Source organism: Neomonachus schauinslandi, chromosome 1, assembly GCF_002201575.2.
Source record: "Neomonachus schauinslandi chromosome 1, ASM220157v2, whole genome shotgun sequence".
NCBI lineage: Eukaryota > Metazoa > Chordata > Mammalia > Carnivora > Phocidae > Neomonachus > Neomonachus schauinslandi.
Window position 1 is genome coordinate 160,199,856 of NC_058403.1, and position 12,980 is coordinate 160,212,835.

At 46.4% G+C, this 12,980-nt stretch overlaps 1 protein-coding gene across 2 annotated transcripts in view; it reads left to right on the forward strand.

Annotated features, from left to right (window-relative positions):
• Positions 1 to 2,157: 2,157 nt before the first annotated feature.
• Positions 2,158 to 12,980, forward strand: part of FGD5 (FYVE, RhoGEF and PH domain containing 5) — a 110,869-nt gene continuing 100,046 nt past the window's right edge. For both annotated transcript variants that reach the window (XM_021694943.2, XM_044916289.1), the window contains exon 1: positions 2,158 to 4,700. In XM_021694943.2, coding sequence (XP_021550618.2) covers positions 2,158 to 4,700 — 2,543 coding nt within the window. The remainder of the gene's footprint in view (positions 4,701 to 12,980) is intronic.

Consider the following 12,980-nt stretch of genomic DNA (forward strand, 5'->3'; position numbering starts at 1 on the left):
CCCACATGTGGCCACTGAGTAGTTGAAATGTGGCTAATCTGAATTGTGATGTGCTGAAAAGTGTAAAATACACATTAGATTTCAAGGACTTAGTACAAAAAAGTATGTCAAATATTTCCTTAATAAATTTTGTATATTGATGACATGTTGATCCAGACATGATTCACTGATTACATGATGATATCCAAAATGATGGTATTTTGAATATATTGAATTAAAAAAGAAGTATTGTTAAAATTAATTTCACCTGCTTTTTTACTTTTTTTTTCATTATATGTATGTTTATTTTTAAATTTACATTCAGTACAATTCACTTTTTTTTGGGGGGGGGGGTATACAGTACTAAGAGCCTTGACAAATGCTTAGGGTTATGTAATCGCCAACATAATCAAGATAGGGTTCCACCAGACAAACAAGCTTCTTCATGCTGCCACTTTGGAGTCACAACCCCCTTCCTTCCCTTAGGCCCTCATGAGCACTGATTTCTTCTTTGTCCCTATGGTTTTTTCTTTTCCAGAATGTCAAATAAATGGAATCATATGATAGGTAGGCTTTTCAGTCTGGCGTCTTCCGCTTAGCCTCATATACTCTTTTTTACTTTTTTAATGTGGCTATGAGAAAATTAAAAATTACATATGTGATATAAACATGGCTCACACTCTGTCTCTGCCAGAGAGCCCTGAACTACAGATGACTAGGATTAGGGGCTGCAAGGGTTTACCTGGGAGTCAAATGCATAGGGAGGAGAAGTTTGCTGATGGACTTCTAGGACCTCTGCTCCATCTCCCTTCTGTCATGAGCCAGGCTGGCATTCTGCAGCTGCTCTGTGTCAAACCCAGGCCTTAGTGGGGATGGCACTGGGAGGAGGGGCTGGCTCAAGGGGAGATTTGTATGTTGTCATCTATGAGCAGTGGGAAGCCAAGAAGTGCATTTGAAGCCGAGATGTCAGGATGGAGATACCTTCCTGGAAAGCTTCATTCCTCACTCTGCCCACAGTGTGGCCAGGGGCTTGGAGGCATGGAGGCATGCTTGTTGCAGGACAGATGAACTTGGAAGTGGGCAGCTACTCCCTTGGCCCTTGCACCAGATCCCTCCCATTCTGCAAAATACAGCTGAAATTTCACCTTCTCCAGGAGGTCTTCCTAGTCATGGTATCTCTTGCTTCTCTGACTCCTGTTGCACGTGCATTTGTATCACATCCTTTATTCTGACATGTCAGATAGATCCTCCGCATCCATAAGGCAGGAGACTTTTTGCAACTATCCATGTTGGAAAATACCATATGGTTTCTCCCATGAAATCCAGGTGCCCATGAAATTTGGATGCAGGGCAGTTAGCTAGACACCAGTCTTAAAGCATGTAGAATTCAGAGGTGACCCTTAGAAGAGTCATGCATCATTGTCACAGACCTTTGGTGTATTGTCCTTGAAGGAGTGAGATAATGGCTATTTAATCATAATATTCCAAGGGTCTGTGGCTCTGTCCTCCAATTGTTCTGTTAGTCTTGCCTCCCTGACTCAACTGCAAGTGCTCAAGAGAGGTATCCTTCTCTTCTTGACCCTAGAAGACCTTCCTGTCTACGGTGCTATGCATATAGATAGTAGGTATCCAGTGAATTAACTGTAGAATGAATGTAAGCTCCATGAGGGTGGCAGGGATGGTGACTGTCAAGTTCAGCGTTGTCTCATGGGTACCTGGCACCTAGAAAGCATTTAATACATGGTTGTTGGATCAATGATTACAATGATCTGCACACCTTTGTTTGAGGAGTATGTCATTGAGTTGAGTTTTGTTAGCTGGACTGTGTACAAAAGGAAGATCTATTCACTTTGTTTACAGAATGAATTATCAGTAGAGTTGAAGGGATTTTAAAGATGGTGGTGGAGGACATAAACCGAAGACAGAACATAGTAGATTGGGCTCACATAGGTTGGGAAACTATCTTCAATGTTTTCTTGAAAATGCTAAGCGGTAGACTCTGAATGGAAATAAGGGTAACTGTACTTTTTGTGTCCTTGTTTTCTCTATTTTCATCCTTTAGATTCACCAAAACCACCAGTTGCTCCCAAGCCAAAGACTGCCAGTCCCCTCACACCTGTGACAGCACCCAAATTCCCTTCATCACCCCGGCCTGATAGTCTTCACAGTCCCAACTCCATGTCTAGGGGGCCGAAACCCCCCATTGCCCCTAAGCCCAGGCTGGCGACCCCCAGTGAGTGGAGAGCCAGCGTGTACATGATCAACAGCTTGAACAAATGCAGCAACGGGAAAGTGCTCTGCGTTGACAGAGGGCTTTACGGAGAGCACCGGTCCAACTTGGAGTGCTCTGAGTCTGAGGCTGATGAGGAGTACATTGTGGTCCCCAAGGCTCCGCCGAAAGAGGACGAACCCAGGTGTAGCAGCTCTGCAGAGAATGCAGTAATGGTGCCTCCAGATGCCGCTGGAGAGGAGTGCCAGGAGGGAGGCGAGGAGAGCGACCTGGAGGGGATGGGAGCTGCTGAGGACTTGGCAGCCCCAGCTGAAGTGGTGCTGGGTGAAGAGGTTGATGGAAGCATAGCCCCCACCCCTGAGAATGTGGGGGTGGAGGACGGTGCCTGTGACCCAGGGGCAGAGGAGCAGACATTTACAAGTGAGGAGGAAGAGAAGCTAGTGGAAGAACACAACGTGTACAACCTGGAGGACAGGGGCCCTTGGGATGGAGAAGCAGTCCTTCCAAGTGATATCATTCTAACTCACGTTGATTTAGAGGGTCCAGCAACTCCCAGTGATGAGCCTGGGCCCCCTGGGACACCCACGGAGGCAGAGGAGGGTGGTGAGGAAGGCTCCACCAACACAGAACCAGGGGCTCCAGATGAACGTGTGGATTCTGACAGGCCCCCTGAGGGGGATGCTGAAGATGACAGCAAGGAACCCACAGAGAATGAGGGCTTGGCCATGGGTGTTCAGGAGGCAGAGATGGCCACAGACAGCCCTGAAGTCCCAGAGGAAGGGGGTGAAGATGCCACAGCCAGTGGTGACCAGGATGACCAGGATGAACCACCTGACCAAAATGAGAAAACGAACCAAGAAGAAATGGCAGCAGTCACCCGGGAGGTGGGAGAGGACCCTCGAGAAGGTGAAGACCTGGTACAGGAAGAACCTGCCGAGGAGAGCTGCCAAATCATTCCTTTCGAGAATGATGGCATGGATGAATTTGTGACTTCACTCTCAGGAAGTCCCTACGAGTTCTTTCCGACCGAGAGCACCTCTTTCTGTAGCGAGAGCTACTCCTCTTTTTCCAAGTCAGCAAAAGACTTAGAGTCACAGCAGGAACCACAGTCTGGAGAACGTGCGGAGCAGGACCCCATTGTTGGAACTTCGTGTGGCTCTGGGGAGGGCCCCTCTGTCCCTGACGTGGTGGTCATGCCAGAGGATGAGGATGCCATAGACGATGGGCTCACCAACCCCTATGAGATGGGAGTTGACCTGGAGCAAGGGTCTGACCCTGGGGAAGGAGAGAAACCTGAGACACAGGCTGCATCTGACATGCTGAGTGGTTATGGCACAAAAGAAGAAATGAACTCTGATGCTGAGGGTGGCCTGGTCTCCATCGACAGGAAGAACATCATCACTAGGGCCAGGCCCCACTCCGGGAAGGTGGCTGGCTATGTCCCAGAAACTGTCCCAGAAGAAACCGGACCAGAAGCTGGCTCATCAGCCATTGGCATTAGAGGTGCCACCAAGGAGGCGAGAAAGACGGTTCTTTCGTTGGAGGGGAAACCACTGGAAGCCAGCAGGGCCTTGCCAGCAAAGCCCAGAGCCTTCACTCTATACCCCCGATCATTCTCTGTGGAAGGCCGAGAGATTCCAGTCTCCTTGTACCGGGAGTCAGAGGCATCGGGCTTGGATGACCATAGGATCAAAAGGAAAGATGACAACCTTTCTCTGCCCTGTATGATTGGCTCCTCTGGGAGTTTCTCCCAGAGGAACCACCTTCCGTCCAGTGGCACCTCAACACCCTCTTCTGTGGTCGACATCCCGCCCCCTTTCGACCTGGCCTGCATCACCAAAAAGCCCATCACAAAGAGCTCTCCCTCCCTGCTGATCGAGAGTGAGCCCCCAGACAAGTACACCAAGAAGAAGAAGTCATCCTTCAAGAGGTTCCTGGCACTGACTTTTAAAAAGAAGTCGGAGAACAAAGTGCATGTGGATGTCAACGTGTCTTCTTCCAGGTCGTCTTCAGAATCCAGCTACCATGGGCCTGCCAGGCTTCTGGAAATTGACCGCAGGAGCCTCAGCAACTCCCCGCAGCTTAAGGCTCGGACTGGCAAGCTCCGGGCTTCCGATTCCCCTTCCTCCCTCATCTTCTACAGGGATGGCAAGAGGAAAGGTGTCCCCTTCAGCAGGACGGTGTCCAGAGTGGAGTCCTTCGAAGACCGCTCCCGGCCCCCCTTTCTGCCCTTGCCCCTGACCAAGCCTCGGTCCATCTCATTCCCCAACGCCGACACTTCAGACTATGAGAACATCCCAGCCATGAACTCAGACTATGAAAATATTCAGATTCCACCCCGGAGGCCTGCGAGGGCTGGGACATTTACAAAACTGTTTGAAGATCAGAGCAGAGCCCTGTCCACGGCAAATGAAAACGATGGCTACGTGGACATGAGCAGCTTCAACGCCTTTGAAAGCAAACAACAGAGCGCAGACCAAGAAGCAGAAAGGTACTGTGAAATTATATTTTCTTTGTGGTTGGGCAAGTGTGACCATCCGAGAGGTAAGCTTAGGTACAGGGGACAGAATGGACTTGCTTTTTAGCCTCAGGCTCTGCTTATTTCTAGCTGTGTGACTTGGGGTGTGTGGCTTTACTCTCTGAGCCCAGTTACTACATCTGTGAAATGGGATTTCTGCTGCCTCACGGCAGAGTGTTTGAAGAGATCAGAGACGATCATCTGTGTGAAAGTATTGTCTAAAACGCCAAATACAGTGTAAATATGAGCATTTGTATTTCCATTATTTGAGAGACATTTCTCATCTAGGAGGATGGGTTTGCTAGTCCTCTCCAGGAAAGTCACCAAGAGAGAAGGTCCTGGTATCCTGCCAAACTAAATATCTTTCACCATCAGGAAAATACCCTAAATTGAGATTGATACCCTTTTACTATGTAAATATACACTCTATTCAAGGGAACTAGAAAAGACAATCTATTTAAATTGTTTAAAGAGGGAAGGGTGCCGTGAGCTAAATTTCTGAATAGAAGGCTTTAAGAGGTACATCCAGGATGGTTTTTTTTTTTTTTTTTTTGATTCATTCACCTTGGAAATAAGAGTGAAACACTGAAATTATTAACAACAGTGGGAGTTTTCTGACCCCACCTTCCCAAGACTGACTGAATACCCTTATTGATCATCCCAAGTGGATAACTGCCAAATCTTGCTGTTCCTTGTACCTTGTGGATGCAGCTTAAAGGCAATGCAATTCAGCCTCAACCATTTACTCTCTTTGGGAGCACCTGATTGGAATTAATACAAGCGAAAATGGCAGTGATTTTAAAGGATATCCTGATTCTGACCCCTTGTGTGCAGTGACTTCACCAAGTCCCACACGCTGCTACTGCTCGGAGTTCCCAGGGCGCCTGCAGTAATGAATAGATAAGATGATTTGCAATTAGCATGAGCTGTCGCTGGAGTGTAGATGCTAGAAGTGTTTATGTGGTTTATTCTCCTGAGTTTTTTACATGGTTCCCCACCCTGGCTCCATCTTCTCCCTCCCCCAAGTCTGGGTGAGGCTGTTAATTAGTTCTTTCCAGAATGAAAGGGTTTGTTTGCTGGGGCAAGGGTAAACACTAACACTGTTGGAGGGACTGAGTTTGATTTGGAGAGTGTGGCCGTGTGTAAACTCTACAAGGTGAGAGCTGCACAGCTGACCAGTTCATTGCATTAATAGTTACCAGCAGGGTTTGACAGGATCCAGACCTAGCTGAGTGCCTCCTAGCGTTAATGAAAATAGAACCAAGCTCTGAAACCAGAATCATCTAGAAAGGATCTTTTTTTTTTTTTTAAGATTTTATTTATTTATTTGACAGAGAGAGACACAGCGAGAGAGGGAACACAAGCAGGGGGAGTGGGAGAGGGAGAAGCAGGCTTTCCGCCGAGCAGGGAGCCCGATGCGGGGCTCGATCCCAGGACCCTGGGATCATGACCTGAGCCGAAGGCAGATGCTTAACGACTGAGCCACCCAGGCGCCCCTAGAAAGGATCTTAAAGGGCAGATGGTCAAGGCTCCCACTCTAACAGGTCTTTCTCTAACCCAGTCTGTACTTGAATTCCTCAAGCCACAGGGAACTCACCATCTCCCAGAGCTGCCTCATCTGTTGCTAGGTATCCTGATTAAATTTTCCTTTCTGACTGAGGCAAAAGCTGTCTCCTAATATCCCTACCCCACTCATGCTGGCTCTCCCCCTCTCAAGCCAGGCAAGTGAGCTCCTTTCCTCTTTCGTATGACAGCCCTTCAGCAATCGAAGTCGGCTTCTGTAGAATCACTGAATTTTATAGCTGGAAGGGAACTTCAGACAACATTTGGTCCTCTTACAGAGGAGTAAACTGAGGCACAGAGAGGGAAAGGGATTTACCTAAGGTAGCTCAGCAATTTAGTGGAGAAATCAGTGCTAGGACTCAAGATTTCCTGACACCTGGTTTAGGCATCCTTAGTGAATTACACTGAGGGGTGCCAGATCTGATCGTGCACGCTGTGCACTGCACTGCTTCAGAGCCACATTCACATTCAACCCGCCTACCTCCACCCCCTGCCCCGGGGTTATACGGTGCACAGGTTGCTTGGCCATTTGCCGAGTCCCTGTTGTCTTGATCTGTACTTTGCCCAAAACCCCAAAAAGGTCCCTTCATCCAAATTAACCTGATAATAAGGGAAAAAGACCCAAGAAAATGTCAATGCTACCATACCTTTCCTGCTTCCTGTATGCCAGGCATTGTGCTGGGTGCTTTCCCTGCATTTTCTCACATTTGATGCTACAGCCTGGGGCCGTGGTTGAGTATCTTGGACTGTCAGACTCAGAGCACTGTTGCTCTACCCTGATGTTCCTTCACGGAAGGCCAGACTGACCAGATAAATCTCCCATGCAGGAACCACATCCTCTTGGACATCAACAGTGAGCAAAGCTTTCTTCTGTTTTCCTGCATGAAACAGATGGAAGCAAAGGGAGGGGGAGAAATCCTCGCCTTGGGCTGAAACAGGTCTGGGCAAAGGAGGTTTCAGACACATCAAGTTGAGAGGCATGAGGGACTGCTGTGGGGGTGGGGTCCTAGTGGCTTCTCCCCCTGGACAGGAGCTTTGAGAACCTAGCGGCTGGGGTGCTGCCGATCTGAGACATGTGCCTAGGGGTGCCCAGGGTTGCTTCGGGTTGAGCAGGACAGGATGGGGCAAGAGGGCCGTTCCTCCTCCTTCCGCTCCTTGTCCTGTCCCACACCTTGCTTCAGTGTGGGGATCAGGGAATAAATATCAACAGCCCTGAAAGGGTGTAGGACGGTGTATCAGGAGATGTGGGTTCAAAGCCCACTCAGTCACTGACCTGCTGTGGGATCTTGGAAAAGGCTAGGCCACAGTTTGCTCATCTGTAAAATGGTAAGATTGGAGCAGATCTGTATTTCTCAACCATTTGCCTCTCCTGTACCACTTTTACCATTTCTGTTCTACTGCCTATACCATCACTTACTTATTGTTTTTCTTTCAATCAGTCTCTCTTTTTTACTTCAAAAATATTTAGAAAGGAAATTTTGTGTCAGTGTTGGGAAATGGAAAAACACTATTGGTTGCCATAAATAGAAGGCAGTTATACAAATAAGATACAAAGGAAAGGAAAATAACGGGTAAATTCTAGCTTGAGGTTATTACTTGCCAAGGCTGGAGCTGGAAGCCTGGCCCCTTTGTTAAACAGGGAGAGGTGTTAAAGACGTCCTGGCACCATACAGAGACTTTCTTCTTGGCATAATCCGAAGGATTCAAAAGGACTGAAAAGGGAATAACTCTCTCTCTGGTGTGATTCACTGTTATTTAAATCCAAGCCCTTTTTCCACTTAAAAGTACCTCCCTTCAAGAAACATGTAGAGTATAAAATAGAATTCAGAGAGCCTTTAGAGACCTCTAAATCAGAGTAGCAGCTCAGGGTCTAATGGATGATTGTAAAGTTTCTTCTATGTGGTTACTTCCTTTAAGATTTATATACCCAGATAATAACATTTTAGGAGCTGCAATAATCTTACTAACAATTTTCTGTCTTGTAAAATAAAATTGTATACATTGTTACTTATGTACATTTTTCCCATGGTATACAGAAAGTTTCATCATCTTTTAGTTTAAAGCATATCCCCAGAACATTCTTTTTTTCCCCCTCGAATTGACCCTTGTGAAAAAGAAAAAATGGACCAGAGATCTAGTCTTACATTTACTTTTCAAATAGACTGTTTAATGTCCTCAGTCAGAACTCTTGGTTGGGCGGACCTAATCTTTACTTCTGAGTATCCCATGGCCCCTCAGTATATGTTGATTATGTGCTAGGAGCTTAATAAATGTGTGTTGATGACCCGGAGTTTTATGATTCCATGCAAATTGGTAGTTTTGAGCTTCACAAGGGTCAAAGAATTATCATTTATTAAGCACCTGTCTTCAGCAATGCAATGCTAGGTGCTTTATATACACTTAATGAATACCCATTTGATGCAAAACACTACATAAACTGACTTGTCCTAAGTGTCTCATTTAAATCCCCGTAATTGTGTATTTATTTTTTGCACAATGATGCGTCTGCTTTAATCACTCAGCATTATACACCAACACGGATCCCTGAAGCTGCTTTTCCCCATTTCATTATGAAAATATTCAAACTTATAGAAAAGTTGAAAGAGCTTTTACAGTGAATGTTCATTTGTCCACCATCTAGATTTACCATTTACGTATTGCCACACTGGCTTTTTCTCATCTGTTTCTTTCTCTCTCTGTTCTCCCAGCTATTATGATCAGTCCCCATATTGTTCTTGATGCATTTATGGTAGCTCTTTATGTATGCAGATGAGGGCAGTGGAGCCCAGGGAGAGCCTGTGAGAGCACAGGGGCCAAGCACGTGGGCTCTAGCCAGGCTGCCTGGGATTTGAATCTGTACTCCAACCCTTACTATCTGTGTGACCTGGGACAAGGTCTGCATCTTGGTTTATATGTCATAGGCAATCACAATAGTTCCTGCCTCATAACGTTGTTAAGACAGAAGGAGTTAATATTGCACATAGTGAAATGATCAATAAATATTAGCTATTACTCAGTGATGTGGTAAGGTCACTTATTGGTGGATCCAGGATTTGAATTTGATTCCAGAGGTATGGGTTGAGAATCTGGTCCCTTTGACTGTGGGGATGTCTCTCTCTGTCTCTCCCTTCCTCTCTCATATGATGGTTCTTCTGCATGAGTTTGACTTCATGTTCAGGACACCACATCAATAAAACTGGAACCATAAACTTACAAGCTTCAGCTGTGGGGTGTGGTATCAGCATTACCTCTAACTTGCTCCTGGGTTGGGGTCAGGGCTGCAGACAGCAGCCTGAGCGATAGTGATTTGGAGTCATTAGCAGCCTCTTACGCCAAGGACAGCAGAACCAAAGTTTTTATCATCCCGTAGATATGCCTGGCTCTGTGACTCTGACTACAGTGGTTATTTGGCTTGTAATTCACGATTAGTTAGGCACATTAGTTTCAAGTGTTATAAACTATCATCTGTTGCACAGATAATAAGTGGCCAAATCAGATTCGAATCCAAGTCTTTCTGACTCTCAATCCAGTACTCTTTCCACTACCTCCTGTTTCCTGTGGTTGAAAAGAACGCCGTGTTTTCTGGTGGTCTTCATCCAACAGTTGTAGTATCTCCCTTGCAGAAGACAGGTAGCACAGCCACGATCCAAATGTTGGCTTTGTTTATTGGTCCAGAGGGCTTGACACTTTCCTTTCTTTTCTGTTGGGTGATGGGTTTGCTGCTGTGTTGGCGGCTCATCAAGAAGGCTGACAAGCTTTGCTAGAACTTGCTAATGAGCTACTCAGACATCTTGCCCTCCCTTAGGGCCACTGTGGGAGATGCTTACCCTCCTGTGGCCAGCTGTGCCCTCAGAGCAGCCAGGAGCTCTGGGTTTGGAGCAGGCCATCTGTTTGGGTTGTACTGCTTGTTAGGGGAGCTTCAGATGATTCAGTCCACCCAGGAGCAGCAGCTCATGAGTGCTCATGCCTTCCAGAGAGAGCTGTGAAAGGTCTGAGGTCCAGCATTTCAGGACTCTCTTCTCTCAGCCCGGCGTTCTTATAGAGCTGTTCATTGTTGGAAAGCAGCTTGAATTACATGTTCAAGAGTTTGTGGGTTGGCCATATTATACAGTGTTCGTATGAGGATAAGGAGTGGGAGCATCAATTCAATATTTTGGCTGATGATGACCTTTTGAGAAATGATTGATTCTTGAGGAACTGTACCCAGTGAAATATGGACAGAGAGAGGTAGACCAGGTACCATCACTGGCCTCAGTGGACTTATTGTTGGAGGGTAACAAGAGGACTTCTACCCAAGTGCCTGAAATGCAAGGTAGAAAATGCTCAGGATCTAGGGGCGCCTGGGTGGCTCAGTCAGTTAAGCGTCTGCCTTGGGCTCAGGTCATGATCCCAGGGTCCTGGGATCAAGCCCTGCATCAAGCTCCCTGCTCAGTGAGGAATCTGCTTCTTCCTCTGCCCCCCACCTCACTTGTGCTCTCTCTCTCTATGTCTGAAATAAGTAAATTAAATCTAAAAAAAAAAAGAGAGAGAGAGAGAGAGAGAAAGAAAAAATGCTCAGGACTCAAAAGGTAGGCGTTCAGAGGAGGGTAAGATGGCTTCATGGAGACTGAAAGAAAAGTAGGCTCATGACACATGGAGGTAGGAAAGAGATGCAAGGACATGTGGAGAAACACAGACCTGTGTTTTTAGCAGGTGAAGCTGCAGTAAAAATGGTCTATTCTTGGTCAGGAGGTGCTTTGATATCTTTTTTCTGGAAAACAGCTCATATCATTGGCCAGCATGGAGAATATATGGAGGAGATTGGGTTGAAAGACTAAGGACTAAACTCAAACACCACATTTTTCTGATTTCCAGTTCTTAGAGTGGTATGTTGCACCAGCTCAGCGAATTCATCACTCACTCTGCTAACATTTGTTCAGTATCTACCAAACATCAGCTACTGTTCCAGGTACTAGAGGTTTCCATCCCCATGGCATTCCAGCCCTGCTGGGGAGAGAGACTAAGAGAGGTCATTAGAACCCATGGGATAAAGATTTTGCTAGAAGCCCGTTGTGTTCTGGAGGAGGGGCCGTGGGCAGCCTGGACTATCTGGGAGACACTTGAGGTGGGTTTTGGCAGAGGAACAGGAGTTCATGGGGGAGACAAACAGTCCAGGAAGAACACAAGCCTGTGCATGAGTCTGGGGGTAAGAAAGGCCCATGTGAAGTGCTCAGATGGACCTCACAGTTGGGACCCAGCCGAAAAGTCCCTTGAATATCAGCTTGATGAATGAGTGCATTGCTCCTGGGCAGTGGGGGGACCATGGCGGTTTTCAGCAGGGCGGGCGCACAATGTGGATGGTGCATCGGCATGGCACTCTGTTGGCAGGGTGAAGTGGAGGGATGAAGAAGAGGGAAGCAGGGAGACTAGTCAAGAGGCCGTTGCAGTGGTCCCCTCTGGAGAACATGAAGACCAGGCAAAGCCACACCAGCAGGAAGGGAGGGAGTGGGGTTCCACAGTGAACACAGCCTCCCACTTCTCCGGGGCTGACTCCAGAGCTAGCCTGGGGCTGCCTTTGCTTTCCTCATCCTTTTATTTATTTGTGACAGCCTGTCGGGGCCCAAATAAATAAAAGATTTGAGTTGATTTCCAGTAAAAGACAAGCAAGAAGTAATAAGAATTCAGTCCTTAAAAGTTAAAGGATACAAGCCAAGTAATAAAGCTGGGAGACAGAATTGTACAGGCAGTCCAGACCAAGGACAGCGACTGCGGCTAAGAATTCCTAAATCCAGCACAAAATCTAGCGTTAAGAGCCCTCTCTCCCTCCTTTCCAGCCCCTAGCGCATGTTCACCATCCTTAGAATGCAGTAAATATTTTGCTGAAGTGATTCCCTGAGAGAGTGAAACCTGATTTTTATTTTTTACAACCGTAGATGGTGCTGCCACAACGAATATACCCATCATTGTAATACAAAGGTGATTTACAGCCTCAGCTATAAATCCTTGGGTGGGTACATGGCAGAGCTGCAACTGAACCTCCCGCTGACTAATTCCATTGGTGCTGAGAGCTGCATGCCTGGATTTTTGGCACATCCCAGCCGTGGTATTCATGGGTATCTTTATATCTGCCTGTAAGCTGGGAGCCTTCCTATTATTATTATGTTTTTGACAAATGAACTCATGCAGAGCTTTCATTAAGTTTCATTGAAAGGACCTGGAAATGCCATAAAAATTATTATAATCTCAAAACCATCACATTCCTAATGCATGCGGCTGTGCTTCTTGTTGAAATTGACTGATGAGAATGTTCAGTTTTTAATTTTCTGACTTAAAATAAGACCATCTGCAGCCGTTTCTTTTAGCAATAATTTTTAATTAAATGCAATAAAATTTACAGGGAAGGACCCTAATAAGAAAATCGTGTCAGAAACACACTTATTGTAACATTTACTAGCATAATATTAAGGCCCCCAACTATTTTTTTTTCCTTGCAGAGCTATAATATAGACGAAATCTTGATTAAGTGTTAATCATGATGTGGTTTTACCTTCATAAAATCAGGGTTTCCCCCTGTGGGAGGTGTGAAAATAATTCTCACTAATAGAAGACAGTCTTGTTGCAAGAGTTCTTTGGTGAAATGTCAGCAGCAGGTCTTCTTGACCAGCTGAGCCCCAGAGGAGGAGTGAAGTCTTTGTTCCAGCCTGAGTTTGG